This window comes from Gigantopelta aegis, chromosome 2, assembly GCF_016097555.1.
Source record: "Gigantopelta aegis isolate Gae_Host chromosome 2, Gae_host_genome, whole genome shotgun sequence".
NCBI classification, from domain to species: Eukaryota; Metazoa; Mollusca; class Gastropoda; order Neomphalida; family Peltospiridae; genus Gigantopelta; species Gigantopelta aegis.
This window is the reverse complement of record NC_054700.1, coordinates 29,350,396-29,365,596: the sequence shown is the minus strand read 5'-3', so window position 1 is coordinate 29,365,596 and position 15,201 is coordinate 29,350,396. Positions and strand designations below refer to the sequence as shown.

The window sequence follows — 15,201 nt, the reverse complement described above, 5'->3', positions numbered from 1 at the left end:
TGTTTCCAGATTTTTTTTTTTAAAGGCTGCAAAAATGTGTTGAAAAGATCTAATTTCTGGGAGCGAGGTCTGGGTTAGGGTTAAAACATTCAGCATGTCAAAACAGACAAATACATTACAATGTTTCCACAACATCTAGCACATCAGGTTGATGTCCTATCACCAAGGTACATCATCACATGAAGACTGAAAGTCGTGGATAAAAAACTCATCAAATACTGTTTTTAATTGTTTATTCGGGTAAAAACAATGGAAAAACTAACATTTTACAGGTTAACATCTGTTTTAGCATCAAACAATAGTTAAACAGTGCAATTTAAATACATGTACTGACTTGTAAGAATCTGTTTACTTTTTCTTTTTTTTCTGTATAGGTTTTATTAATAACAACTTTAAAATCGATTTACTTCTTGCTGGCTTCCATCTTCAGACCTTCAACGTAACAAATATTTTACTTTAATCCATTTTCTAAAAAAACCTCTTTCAAATGTCACGCTATCATGAAAAATGTAGGTCTCAAATATTTCTCTATGTGTATATGTAAGCGTCTGTATGTTTGTCTCATACTCACATTATCTCAAACGATTTATAATATTTTCAGGGTTAGACATTAACTCTTTTTTTTTTACAAGGCAATATGCAGGCCTACGTTCTGCCAGAACTAAAAGTGGGCAGCAACATTTTGAACTGCATACACATGCCAATTTTAATGTCATTATTGTTTTTTTTATCAAGACGTGTCCGCATCTGGACTTTTTTAATTGTGTTTTTGCCAATCCCTCAAACGAGGCTGGTTTTTAAGTTTTCATTCTTTAAAAAACAAAATACATTATCATTCATGCCAAAGTTGAACTGTTTGATGTGATAAGTTCAGTTAACAACTAATTTATTCAGTGATTTTTATTTTATTTTTCACGGCACGTGTTTCATTTTCTCAAATGTAAAAATATCTCAAATGTACAGACTGGCACCAACAATTTGAAATACTAGAATAATTCATGTTACTTACTGCTTGTTTACTTAATTTTTGACCACGTAAAAGCTTTGCTAAAACTAAAAATATAAACAAACTAAACGGGGGTGAAGAAAGTACTCGCCAAATGAAAGTACAAATTCTGATGGACGAGTTAAAAAAATGCATTTACCAGTTTGACTGACCATCTCTCTTTTTTGACTGACAAATAGACAACGGATACAGAGCTGGTCGAAGATCAATACTTCCTAAAAATAGCTTGTTTATGTTGCCAGTATGTTGCCAGTGTGTTTTGAATACTTGCAGGATGTCACTTTATATCAAAAAATCTTTTCTATTTCTGTACCCCTGCTAAAGAATTTTTTTTATATTATGATACTTAAAGGCGGTCAAATGAACAGGGCCGTATGTGAATGTAATTTGTTTTTTCCATATTTTGTATCTTATATTTTGGAAACAGTGTACATGTACTTCTAATACATCATCTGACAATATTTTCTAATACATCATCTGACAATACTTTTAAAATTAATTAACTATCCATACAGTCAAACCTTGTTATACCACCCAGTTTGAGACCCAACTGATTTTGGCGTTATAACGAGTTTTCTAAGTGCTCAGTACCAGCCCCAAAGTACCCTAGTTGTGTTACAGAATAACACAAAATATGCTCTATTACAGCCCTATTTATTATGATTGATATGCTTGCAAGTACTGATGAACAAACGTCCAAAAAGTAAAAGGAAAAGTTTGTTTTTATTTAACAATACGTCAAAAATACGGTCATTCTGACACTGTACCTACCGGCCTGTAGACCGATGGCCTAACCACGACGCCACCGAAGCCGGTGAACGTCCAAAGAGAGGCCCAATAAGGTACGTTTGAGGGTGAGGTATTTGTTTCGAATTATGTAACATTTTCAAAGTGATTTCTTATTTTTATTTGTAAGCTAATGAAGTAATTTTGAAGGGTGGGATTCAGGGAATGAGTGATTGGCAGACTACACCCAAGTTCTGCTAGCTGACGTTTGCAAATTATTTTGAATGGTTTCAGAAGTGGTAATTCGGTTTACTGGGTAGTGTAAAACCCCACAAAAAAACCCTGTCTAGCGAGTGTTAGCTAAAAACGATTGACTGAACATGACCTGCATGTGAACCTGCACACATACACACACGTGGTCAGCTATTTGTCACAAAGTAGTAGATAGTAAACGAGATTGTCCGATGGCGGTATATCGGGTTGTTTTACTATGCTTTCATATAGGAATGTTTCGCCCAATGCATTGGTGGATAGTGGTAAAACAAGGTAAATTTAAATATATTTTTAGGCGATAAGTGGGGAGAGCGGAATGACAAGGTTTGACTGTATATATAAGGTCAGAAACATTAAACTGCATTATTGTAATACATCACATACATGAATATTCAACACAGACTTAACCCACATAGATGCAGCATAACATTGGTTGAAATATTTCTTAGGGATTATTTAAAATGTCAAAATCCAATATGTCTGGATGGTACTAATGAGTAAAATTATAGATAGTGGTTACATGAAAATAAAAATCATGAATCACTTGGACGATACACATATGAGGTAATATGAATGGTTAATTTATATAGCTGGACGTTGTTCATGTGAGGATACTTCCATTATGATAAAACATTGAGAAGCAGATGAGAAATATCCAAAAAGCATCTGCATAGTTAAAAGAAAATCACACGAAACATCTGATGGCACTTTTGTGGGGTAAACTCCATAACACATTCAAATCGCAGTAAGGAGAGGAACTTCCATGAATATCTGGATGGCTCTCGATCCACGAACATTTGGAAAACTTTCACACCTCATGACCTCTCTTAATCTTCTTCAGCATCTTTGAAACTCATAGTAAACTCCTTTACCATATCTGAAAGAAAACATTTCCACAAAGTTATGTACATGTAAAGAAGAATTCAGCAAATTTAAATGTGTTGCCTACAACAAACTTATTTTGTGTTGCTTATCTTATTGCATGTAAAAATACAATGCGGTGTTCACACTGAAAATTATCTGACACTGATTTTCTCACCCTGGAAATGCTATTTGACTTTCGTGCACTAATATTTCGCGATTGGCACCTCAAACTAGGGACTTTGCGAGAAATAAATTTCGATGACATCGTCAGTGAAAAGAAAAAAACTAAAACATCCTAACCATGTACATGTAGGTGTATCAGTTATGCTATAGTCATCTGTATATAATGTAACCAGTAGCCAATATCAGTTTCAAAGAACCACTGTACATAGAGTGTAGTAGAAGATCGAGGAAAACTGACTGCAAATATACTCTATATATGTATGGCCTTCCAAAGTACTAGCAAAATGATGCAAAATGTAAATAAATATTTGTACTGTTAATTATCATGGACCAGTCAGGGTCGTTGAACTATGGATGTACAAATTTATACAGGTATACGTTTACTATGACCCCTGTCATATCATCAAAATTTTATATTAATTTCAATACTTGGCAATCTGCCATTCTTCATTTTCACAAATTGACCGTTAACCCATGGGAGTCACTGACTCACTCTTTCGTTTGTAGGAATAACTGACAAATGGGCAATGTCTGTGGTTAAAATTATGTCCTGTACCTGAACAATACTCGAACTTCGGTGATCATTTCTCTACTGAAGGGAATTACTTTTTTGCTCAAATTATGTTTATAATTTTTTGTATGAATCATCAGATTAGGACAATTACTTTTTCAAGCCACCAGCGAACCTTCCACATTACAAGATCAAGAGAGAACAATTGTGGTCAGAAAAATCATTAATCAATCAACTTTTGCTTGTATGCAGAAACGCATTTATAAAAAAAGGTACTGTGGATATGCACTATATCGATAAATTCGGGAACAGAATCTCGTTAATGAAACATGGGCCTTATTGAAATCAAATGCAGATATTTCAAAATAGCAAAATCTACTTGCAGTTTTCACAACACTAAGACCTTTTCATAACTGAATCTAGAAAAACTGAGAAATGAGAATTATTCACTTATTTTTTATTTGGCCTATAAATAACATGTCTGCTAATTAACTAGCCGATGTAACATAATTAAAAGATACAGACTGAACTGGCACGTCACTGAACTGACTATGCGGTTTATAATAAGTTGTCATCCCCTCAAGGCCACCGCAAACCTTTGCAACAAGGTGCATTTTTCGTGTGCGCTAGCCTGCGATGCAATTTGTGTTGCTTGCAACTAAAATTGCTCCAATCAAACATGTTTGATTTTATTGCATGTAATTGCACGCTTTGCAAACGTGTGCGCCTTCAATGCAACAAAACGTTGACGCAATAATTTAAACTGCCAATGAATGGATAGATAGTGATCACATGACTCAAAATGGCAGCCTCCAGCAGCATGTGGTCTTAAGAAAAAGAGGATGAATTAGTGGTGATGTGTTAGTAGATAATACCATGTCGTTTTGACACAGCATCCCCTGAAAGGGAGATGTGTCTTGTAGAAATGAAATCTGCGCTTGGAATACCAGGTATGTTTATATAGGTTTTATACACAGATTGTGTGGTTATATCATATGCGGACGACTTCAGTGCTACTTTATGTAAATTCACTCTTCTACATCATACAAAATATGGTGTAGAACATGTCTTGATCACCACCGTCCAAACAAATACGGGGAAAAAACGCCATTTTGACTGTCACGTCATCACTGCTAGACCAAAATTGCTGGTTTTCGCATGTGTGTGCGGAAAAGTGCAACGAGAAAAACGGTTGTTGCAAATGTCTGCGGTAGCCTTTACAATCCCATTGTTCTTGATACTGTTTAAGCATATTGGCAAACAAAATAAGCAACAAACTCATTATTCAGATTTATTTACAACCCAAAGTTGTAAACATGTAAACAGGAAAATTGCTGTGAAAACGGTTTTTCCAAGGTAATTTGTTTAATTGCAGGGATTGTGCATATATGATTAAAATGTATTCTATTAATATTTTCTTCACAAAAAGAAAAAAAAGAAAGAAAAAAAACCCAGATAAGGATATACATGTAGAATGAATAATACTGTAAACATAAACCAGATATAGAGAATATAACAGTTACCAGTTATCAATTTTACAACTTAAATGAAATAATTTACATTTATCACAAATTCTAGCTTTTGTTTGTTATTCTATTTATTAGCATTAATACCTCAACTATCTCTAAAAAAAATTCTAGTAGTCTTTTCAAATTACTGTGCTAGCACAACCAACATGCTATATAATAGACGTGTGACAACACTGTTAGAGCATGTGAATTCAACATTAATGGGAGGTAAGAAAAAGAAGACTTGCCCATTCAACCAAACATGAATCTTTTTAAGTAATGGTGAGGTGTAGGACATCCAAGACATATGATAAAAGCTTGTTTTGTTCAATGACAACACTGGAGCACATTGATTAATTAATCATCGGCTATTGGATGTCACACATTTTCCTAATTTTTCCTAATGCAGCAAGGGATCTTTTATATGTACTTTCCCACAAACAGGAAAGCACATACCACAGCCTTTATCCAGTTGTGGTGCACTGGTTGGAATAAGAAAAAACAATTAGCTGAATGGATCAACCGAGGTGGTTTGATCCCGCGAAGCAACCACATCAAGTGAGCACTCAACCGACTCAGCTAAATCCTGCCCCTCGACATACATGTATGAAGTAATTAGTCCTAAGTGACTAACATTATCAATTGACATAACATCTTCCGGCCCCATGTGAGGCAAATTAAACGATCTCACAAAGAGAAAGAAAAAAAGCCCCACTAGACTACCCCAGACAGGTACCACCTGAAACCAAAACCTCCTAACACGGCCAGTATCATCTGCCTACCAGAATAGAAGTATCCCTCTTCTCGTGGCTCTGCATCCTGAGACAACTTGCTAACCTGCAATAACTCAGTGAATCCAACAAGTATTGTTAGGACTAACAGCCATCTCTCACAAATAGAAGTAGTCAACCCATCCACACTCCTGCATTCATCACCTTGATAATGTCCAAAGAATCAAGAAAATTCAAATCTTATGAGGCCTGATGGAGAAATTCTGAAGAAAATGATCCCCTGCTGTCTCATACACCAGTTTGATGGTTGCAGCAATCCCTCTGGACAAAGCATTCTTAGTTATGTCTGCTGCCTGGTTAGTATAAGAGATAAAGTCTCTTCTTCCCACGGTGAAGAAGTTTAGTACAAGGCAGATAATATTTCAAAGCCGTGAATGGACAAAAGAAGCAATCAGAACTATCAGAAGGCACTGTACGATACAAACTTTGAATGATTGTTGATGGAAACTTCTCCTGGCACCTGGTTCTTTGCCACAAAGGTAGGATCAGTCCATAATGTAATTGAACCATCGGTTGTAATCGACTAAATCATGCAAGAAAGCATAAATTTCACTAATACACACCTCAAGTGAAACAAGGAAAATAGATTTTCAAGTCAAATGTCGAAGATTGGCAAACCTAAACGGTCCATTTGGGTAAAATAGAACGCCTCTCAATTTTGACTTGAGAAAATCATGCAAGTCGAGATTCGTAGAAAAGTACTTCTGACCATACTGACTAAGAGTAGACAAGATGGAAGAACTAATAGATCTCTGACTTTTACTGTTTGAACCTTCAGCTTCCTTTCCTTGACAAGAAGAACATATTCAGCTAAGTCATTGACAGTTGGTGATAAGGGATTGAAATCACTTTCACCTGCCCAATGAACCCAATCATTCCAATGGCACTAGTAAACTCTCTCAGTAAACTGGCACTTCAATGAGGAGACATGTTCAGCAATCCACTGAGAAAAGCATCTGCCTCTTAGGGGAAAGCTCGACAACCTCCATGTATGAAGCCAGAAGACCTCCAGCTTCGGATGCCACAGAGACTGGAAGAAAAACTCGTACTGGCTTCTGCACTAACAGTGACAGAAGCTGAGGAAACCAAGGTTGGGCTGCTCAACTACATGTATGTGCCACTCGACACAATTGCTGTCCACACCAAGGCCCCAGAGTATTGGGAACCAGTGACAAACACTGGTAACTGGTAGTTCAGTCTGGTTGCGAACACATCTACTTGAGGACTCCCCCAAAAATGTAGAATCCTGTAAGCTGCCTCCTTATGCAACATTCACACAAGATATTGACTGCAGAGGGGATGTCTTCTACCAGACCTGGACCTATGGGTCTCCAACGACTCAGTGACTCTGATTTGGTGCATCCCCATCCATTGAGGTATGCTGCAAGAGACGTGTTGTTGGACCTCAACAAAATACAACGATGTTGAATAATGCTGGAACTGGAGGCAAGCACAACAGCTTCAATCTCTAATGTGGAGGTTCCTCTCAAGGCAATCCACACACCTGACAGATGTTGATCCACACCAAACTCCTCAAAGGAAGCATCGTGAACAGAACCAACTCCGGAGCAAGGTGTAAAAGAAAAAGAAAAAGTTTGTTTTATTTAACGACGCCACTAGAGTACATTGATTTTTTATCTTATCATCGGCTATTGGACATCAAACATATGGTCATTCTGACACTGTTTTTAGAGGAAACCCGCTGTCACCACATAGGCTACTCTTTTTACGACAGGCAGCAAGGGATCTTTTATTTGCGCTTCCCACAGGCAGGATAGCACAAACCATGGCCTTTGTTGAACCAGTTATGGATCACTGGTCGGTGCAAGTGGTTTACACCAACCCATTAAGCCTTGCGGAGCACTCACTCAGGGTTTGGAGTTGGTATCTGGATTAAAAATCCCATGCCTCGACTGGGATCCGAACCCAGTACCTACCAGCCTGTAGACCGATGGCCTAACCACGACGCCACCGAGGCCGGTTACGGTGTAAAAGAACGACCTGGGACAAACACTTGTCCTCCAGGCACTCTCGGATAGATTGAATGAATCAGAATAACAGAGATATTTAACGACACCCCAGCATCGGCTACAGAGTGTCAAACTATGGTAAATCTAAATATGAAGTGATGAACATCATCAATATAAAAATTCAACAGTTAAATTAAAACACAGTGTAAAGAACTGTGCAAAAAAATACAAATATCACAGATGGGTAAAACTGAAATTTATAATAAAAGTCGGGTATCACATAAAAATTGTAAGAAAGGTTCTGGATGGAATAAGAATGAACCAAGGCCCCAGCGCAATCATCGTAACACAATAGCGGCCGTTTCTAACACGGGATACATGCCACTGGAGAGGTCTTTTGATTCGTCTCAACAGCACATTCAGTGAGGCCAGCGACTTAAGATGTCCCAACAACCTGTGAACCATGCACACCAAAATGCTTTGCTCCCGATTAAGATGCTGCACTAATGTCTTGAAATTGTGGAGGCATGAATTCATCGGTCTAACGGATGCCTCTACAAGGTTAAAGACAACTCAGAGATACGTGAAACCCTGACTTGGCACCAGCTCTGATTTAACCCAATTTAGATGAAGCTGGAATCAACTAGTAGTCCAAATAGTTATGCATTCGAATTCTCAACAGATGCACATGACATACCACTGCTTTGACAACGCAGGTGAAGGCGTGAAGACTTGTGGCCAAACTGAACGGCAGCTCTTGAAACTCGTTGACTTTGCCGTCGAATAGAAAGTGCAAGAACTTCCAAAAATCCCATTCAATTGGGACATGCAGGTAAGTGTCCTTCAAGTCGATAGATGCCGCCTACTCTCCAACCTGGAGTAATGCCCAGACCGACTGAGCAATCTCCATCTTCATGGAGGGAACACCCTAAAAGAATTCAGCGGATTGAGGTTGAGAATCGGTCTCCACTCTCCATTTTCTTCTGTAAAAACCCTGGGAGTCCAAATCCACCTGGTGGGTGGCACCCTTGCCAAGAAACTTGGTATAATGATGGCATCGAAGGCATCTGGTAGAGTGAGAGCTGATGAAAAGGGGATTCTGTACCCCTCCTTAATGACTGACAAAACCCATGGATCCAGGTCTGCCAGTAGATGCCTTTGCTAAAGAAAATTATGTAACCTGTCTCTTATGGGAACTTCTGCTAACGGTATACCACTGTTAACAGTTGTCAATCGCCTAAAAACCCTCACCCCAATTGCTTACCACCTTTAGGCACCTTGCCCTTAGTTCGTGTCGCTCTCAGCCAAGAACAACTCTGTTTCAAGGGTGCTTGTACAGTCTCTGTCTGCCAAGTAGGGTCAAAAACCTTAGGAATCAGGAACCATTCAATTAACAGGTTTCTTGGGAGAGAAAAAGGTGGTTTAAATGTTGCAGTTCAGGAAGAGCACTTGCGAATGTTTCCAAGTTGGGTCAACAGGACACACTTCAAAGACTCCGTGTCCATGACAAGGCTGAAGTTTTCTTTACTGACTGGCTAAGTTTTCACAATGCCAGAGGCCTGCAACCCAGACAGCAAATGGTTGCATCAAGAATTAAAAGTTATTCACCCATAAATGACCAGAGAATATGATGCGAGGCTTTAGAAGACGCTATCAAACAACTTTTCGTCATCAAGTCTTTCCACAGCCTTATCTAAACCGAAACGGAAAGTTCCCTGATGGTTATTGACCTAGAAAAAGAATTTGGAAAACCACTCCATCATTAACAGATCCCTGATCGACACATTCACTACCAAACTAGGAACCCAGGCACTCAAAAGGCAGCAGACTCCCGAACACCCACTGAAGCTGATGGTGTGATAAGGGAAACCCGGAAATGCAGAAACCATGACATACACACACACAAAACGCTGGTGCTATTATAGCAGTAACAGTAGCCGCCCTACCGACAGAGGCCTGGTAACCTCCACAAGGGAGCCTTGTGAAAACCTCCCTGGTAGATAGAATTTTATTGTAGTAGTAGCGCCAGGAATATCTTGCGGGATCTCAAGACTTCTGGGAAGCTGGAGGCAATGAGGTTACCTCCACATTCTTCTTCACTTCCTCACTTCTCGTGAGATTGCTTGCAATACTTCGCCCATAAGGATGAAGACCAACAAGCACAGACATCAAACTGGGGTAATCTTCACAGGTGGCTGAGCCACAAGGGGCCGTGTCAGACATGGGAAAATAAAAACAAACCTTCAAAATAATACCTGTATGTCTCGGTAAAAGGGAAAAAGGAAAAAAAAAAGGTAAACAAAAAATTACAAATTAATTTTGAAATGAAGGACTGCAGAATTGAGATAGGGATATACATCCGGTAAGGGAAGACAATTCTGCAGTGGAGGAGATTACTTAGGTTCTATAGCACATTGGTTGTGCTTGCACAATAAGTTGAATAAGACTATTTTGATATCTATCTATCAATCTAGCTATATATATATATATATATATATATATATATATATACTAGTGGAAAAAAGTAACTGTGTATGGTTATCATGTTGATAAAAACATAATTTCAAGACATAAAACGATAAAATTATCATATAGCATTATTTATTAGGCAATTAAGCAAAACGTCAATTCATTTAAAATGTCACAGCATCCGTCATTTCATCGGTATTGGGGATGAAAGACATGGGGGGTAAAAAAACAGTTCACAAAGTTAATAGCGCGTATGGCCACCGTTTGCGTCGATGCAGGCCTGGCACCGTCGCCTCATAGAGCCTACCAAATTGTTGAAGAATGCCTGGGGAATGCCGTTCCAGATCTGTACTAACGTCTGACCAAGCGCTCTCAACGTCAGCGGCTGGTTAGGCAGTGCACGTACACGACGTTGCATCTCATCCCAGACGTGCTCGATTGGTGCAAGATCGGGTGAGACCGCAGGCCACTGCAACACATCGATGTTCTGCTGTGCTAGAAAATCCATTACCACCCGGGCGACGTGAGGTCTAGCATTGTCATGCTGAAGCGTGATGTGACGTTGCTGTCCTTGCACAAATGGGATGACGTGAGCCTGAATAATGTCGTCACGGTAGCGTACAGCGTTCAAATTGCTATTGATGACCACAAGAGGTGTTCATCCAGTTGACGTGATGCCACCCCAAACCATGACACTGCCTCTGCCAAATGCACGTCGCTCCACAACACAGGCGTCACTAAAACGTTCTCCAACACGACGATACACTCTTGGCCGTCACTGCTGTCCAAGTGAAACCTGGACTCGGCCGTAAACAGTATACCCGCCCAGTCACGGCGATTAAAGTGCAAGTGTCTTCTACACCAAGCCAAACGTGCTACACGATGACGTCTTAGCAAAACTGAACGGACAGCCGGGCGTCGCGGACGGATACCATGTTCACGTAATCGATTCCGTACAGTTCTGGGATTAATGGCACGCAATCCAGGAATGGTCCGCGCTGTCAGACTTGCCGTTTGGAATCGATTCCTGAGGTGCACGAGTCTGATGTGGTTGTCCTGCTGTCGTGACGTCACGCGTGGACGGCCCGCACGTTGTTGGTCTCTGACATTACCAACATGTTGATAACGTCTCCACAAAGCCTGAATACTGTTTATGTGTACACCAAATTGCGTAGCGACAGCGCGATGGCGCATACCAGCCTGGATCATGCCAATTGCGCGAAGGCGGTCATTTTCGTTTAGCCTGGGCATTGCTCTGCTACAATTTTCAACAGAAATAACCTGCTTTTCTGTACCCCCGGTTGGCATGCAATGACCCGACAGTTGAAAAGTCGACAAAAACGTGAAAAGTAACATGTTGGGAGAAAAAAATGGGAAAAATATGTTCATGTCCCAGAAGCAAAACTGCACGTGCAAATACGGCATTGACCCAGCTATTGTGTGGCGGTGCGTTCACTGGTAACATGTACAAAACATCAGGCTAAAATATTGAGTAGTTTTATTTTCATCCGATTTTTTAGGTTACACAGTTACTTTTTTCCACTAGTATATATATATATATATATATATATATATATATATATGTTACAATTAATCTGTATAATCAGGTAATATGTATATTACCTGATTTTTTCAGCTAATATGTATATTACCTGTTTCACTCAGGCAATATGTATATTAGCTGAAAAAATCAGGTAATATACATATTACCTGAAATATACTTAACTAATTTATATAGATTACCTGAAACATGCAGAATGGTATTAACAAGTCTTTAGATCAATGTAGACCATGTTCTCAGTTCAAAACAAGTCTTTTGATCAATGTAGTCCACGTTCTCAGTTCAAAACAAGTCTTTTGATCAATGTAGTCCAAGTTCTCCTTGATTGGTCACAATACCTTTGATGTACATGTTCATTGTTAAATCATTTCATAGACAATGTTACAGTTAATCTGTATAATCCACCACTGCTGTTTTAACTAATCCTGTCTGTAGAGCACAATAAAGATGTGTCAGCCTGCTAGGACGCAGATGGGATTAGTTGGAAAAACAATGCTTGATTTAGGCTGCTGATTTCGTTTGACTGGCTTCATTTCCAGAGCGCAAGTTGACCTCATCGACATGCAGTCTATGTGCCATGGTCACCACAAATGGATCATGGTGTACCAAGACCATCTTACCAAGTTCTGCATCCTGCGTCCTCTCACTTCTAAGCGTGCATCGGAAGTAGCATATCAGTTGCTGGACATCTACCTTCTGCAGGGAGCCCCTTCAATACTACAAAGTGACAACGGGTCCGAATTCACAGCGCAAGTTATCACTGGGTTGAAGCAGATGTGGCCTGACCTTGTCATCGTTCATGGGAAGCCGAGACACCCCCAGAGTCAGGGTCCAGTGGAAACAGCCAACTGTGGCATAAAAGACATGTTGATTGCATGGATGAGTGACAATGACACACAGGACTGGACTGTTGTACTCAAGTTTGTGCAATTTCAAAAGAACTCGAGCCATCACACTGGAATCAAGCGTTCTCCCTTTGCTGCTCTGTTTGGTGCCGATGCGAAGGTAGGATTGACATCATCCAGCCTCCCCCAAAATGTCATTGCAAGGTTGCAAACTGAAGACGACCTCCTGTCTGCAGTATCCCATCCAAACCCAGTCGAGCAATCCAGCGAGGAAGCAGAACCTGTACCAGTCTCACCCATCTCTGTACGTCAGGAGAAAATTAGGCTGCAGAGAGAGAGTGCCGAAGATGCCCAGTTCCATCAGGCAGAGAGAATGAACAAACGAAGTCGCATTGTGTTTTCTAGTGTGTAAATCAGAAGCAATGTGACAGTGCCCATTTCTTCAGTTGGCAGAGGACGTGCAGATCCCAGGAACATCATCGGAGTTGTGACAGAGTGCAGTGACAACAAGTTGTACACAATTGCTGTAAAAGGAGGAATATTGGATCGAAAGTAATCTAGAAACCAATTCGATGTGTGTGCTACGACATTGTATTCACCCGATGATGTCTGTACAGATAAGGACATTTCCCTGCGTCAAGCTGTGCAACTGGAGTCAAGATGCGGTGGACAAGGTTTCACAAGATGTAACTGTGCTGGAAGTAAGAGGTGTCAAACAAATCGATGTAAATGCTTCAAAGCCAGATTGGTGTGCAATTCCCACTGCCATTCCAGCCTGCCATGCATAAATAAGAACTGTTGTTGATGAGAACTTTGACTACATTGATCAATAGACTTGTTTTGAACTGAGAACTTTGACTACATTGATTAATAGAATTGTTTTGAACTGAGAACTTTTACTACATTGATCAAAAGATCTTGTTGTTTGTTCTGCAGTAGTGTGTGTGTTGTGTGTTGCAAATGGTATGTGTTTTGAGCCAATAAAGATTGCCAGCATATTATTGTTTATAGTTATTCATTCAGTCAAATAACAACCATGTCAATACCATTCTGCACGTTTCAGGTAATCTGTATAAATTAGTGAAGTATATTTCAGGTAATATGTATATTACCAGATTTTTTCAGCTAATATACATATTACCTGAGTGAAACAGGTAATATACATATTAGCTGAAAAAATCAGGTAATATACATATTACCTGATTATACAGATTAACTGTAACATTATATATATATATATATATATATATATATATATATATACTGCTTTAACCTTTAGACTACTGGATTAATTTTTAACAAAAACCACGTTGAGTGGGTACAAGTTTATAATTTTCACTTAAATGTTTTATAAATACATGAAATAACGTTCATATATGAATCGGTAAGTATTACTTTCTTGTCTTTTTTTTGTAATTTTTGTTATTTTAGATCGGCTAATGGTGATTAAAATTAGGCAAAAAATCGAAAAAGTTGCGTTTACTTACGGGCATTTGTGGCCAGCTGTTCAGTATTTATGTCCATTATTCCCGATAACAGTGGTTTTCTGACCAGAATTTTTTTTAAAACCCAAACTACAATTCATATTGCAATATTTGGTAATTTTTGTTGTTGGTAAATCAATCAAATGTATTACCAAATTAGCTGTCACAATCAGATATCGATCCCTGAAAATGCCCGCGATGTGCCGCCATTGTTGTCAAGCGAAAATACTTGCCGAAAACCACTTTTTGAACTCAAAATTTCAAGGTATTTTCAATTGAAAAAATCAAAACAAAAGCCACCATTTTGAAAAAAAATCTTTTTTCTTTAATTATATTTCCGTTTCCGGTGAGTGTCGTGTGCAAAACGGCGGGAAATATGAATTGGGAAATGCACTGTATACAGTGTACAGTATATCGACTGACGTGACCTCGGGCGACATATCTCGCCTGCAGTACTCAGAAGGTTAAGTATTGACATAATTTTCTTAAATATTCTAAGTTCTATTTATTCTGTTAGAAAAAGTCTACGAATTAACAATTTACTGAAATTTAACAATAAAATACAAGAGTACATACAAACTCTAAACTAAGGAGCTACAACCATTTTTTAAATCCAAATGCTGTATCACTTGTTTATAAAGTGTTTTTCATTAAGAAAAAATATCTTAAAATAATCCAAGGAATTATAATTTCACAGTGAGAAAAAGTACATTTACAGCATGGAAATGCAGACAATAAAACGTTCATGGAATCATGTTAATGGGAAAGCTGGCCTTAGGATGAAGGTATTACTCACTTTGATAATGCTGGACAGTTTGTAGAAGATCTACATTTTCTTTATTAATTCTGTTGACTTCTGAATTCAGATTCCGATTTTCATCTTGCAAAAAAAGGTATAGAATATTGTAGTTTTTATAAAATAAAATATATACTGCAAAAAGTAAGAGTAATTATTATACATAGAAACTAACATGGTAGTAGTGAAAACTGAATGCAAAAATATAGCAGGA

At 38.7% G+C, this 15,201-nt stretch overlaps 1 protein-coding gene across 1 annotated transcript in view; it reads right to left on the bottom strand.

Moving 5' to 3' along the window:
- Nucleotides 1-219: 219 nt before the first annotated feature.
- LOC121383542 overlaps nucleotides 220-15,201 on the bottom strand; it is a 46,788-nt gene continuing 31,806 nt past the window's right edge. Inside the window, exons 4-5 of the mRNA XM_041513631.1 lie at nucleotides 14,988-15,071; nucleotides 220-2,882 (exon numbers count right to left, since the gene is read on the bottom strand). Of these exons, the coding sequence (XP_041369565.1) occupies nucleotides 2,833-2,882; nucleotides 14,988-15,071 (134 nt within the window). The 3' untranslated portion in view covers nucleotides 220-2,832. The remainder of the gene's footprint in view (nucleotides 2,883-14,987; nucleotides 15,072-15,201) is intronic.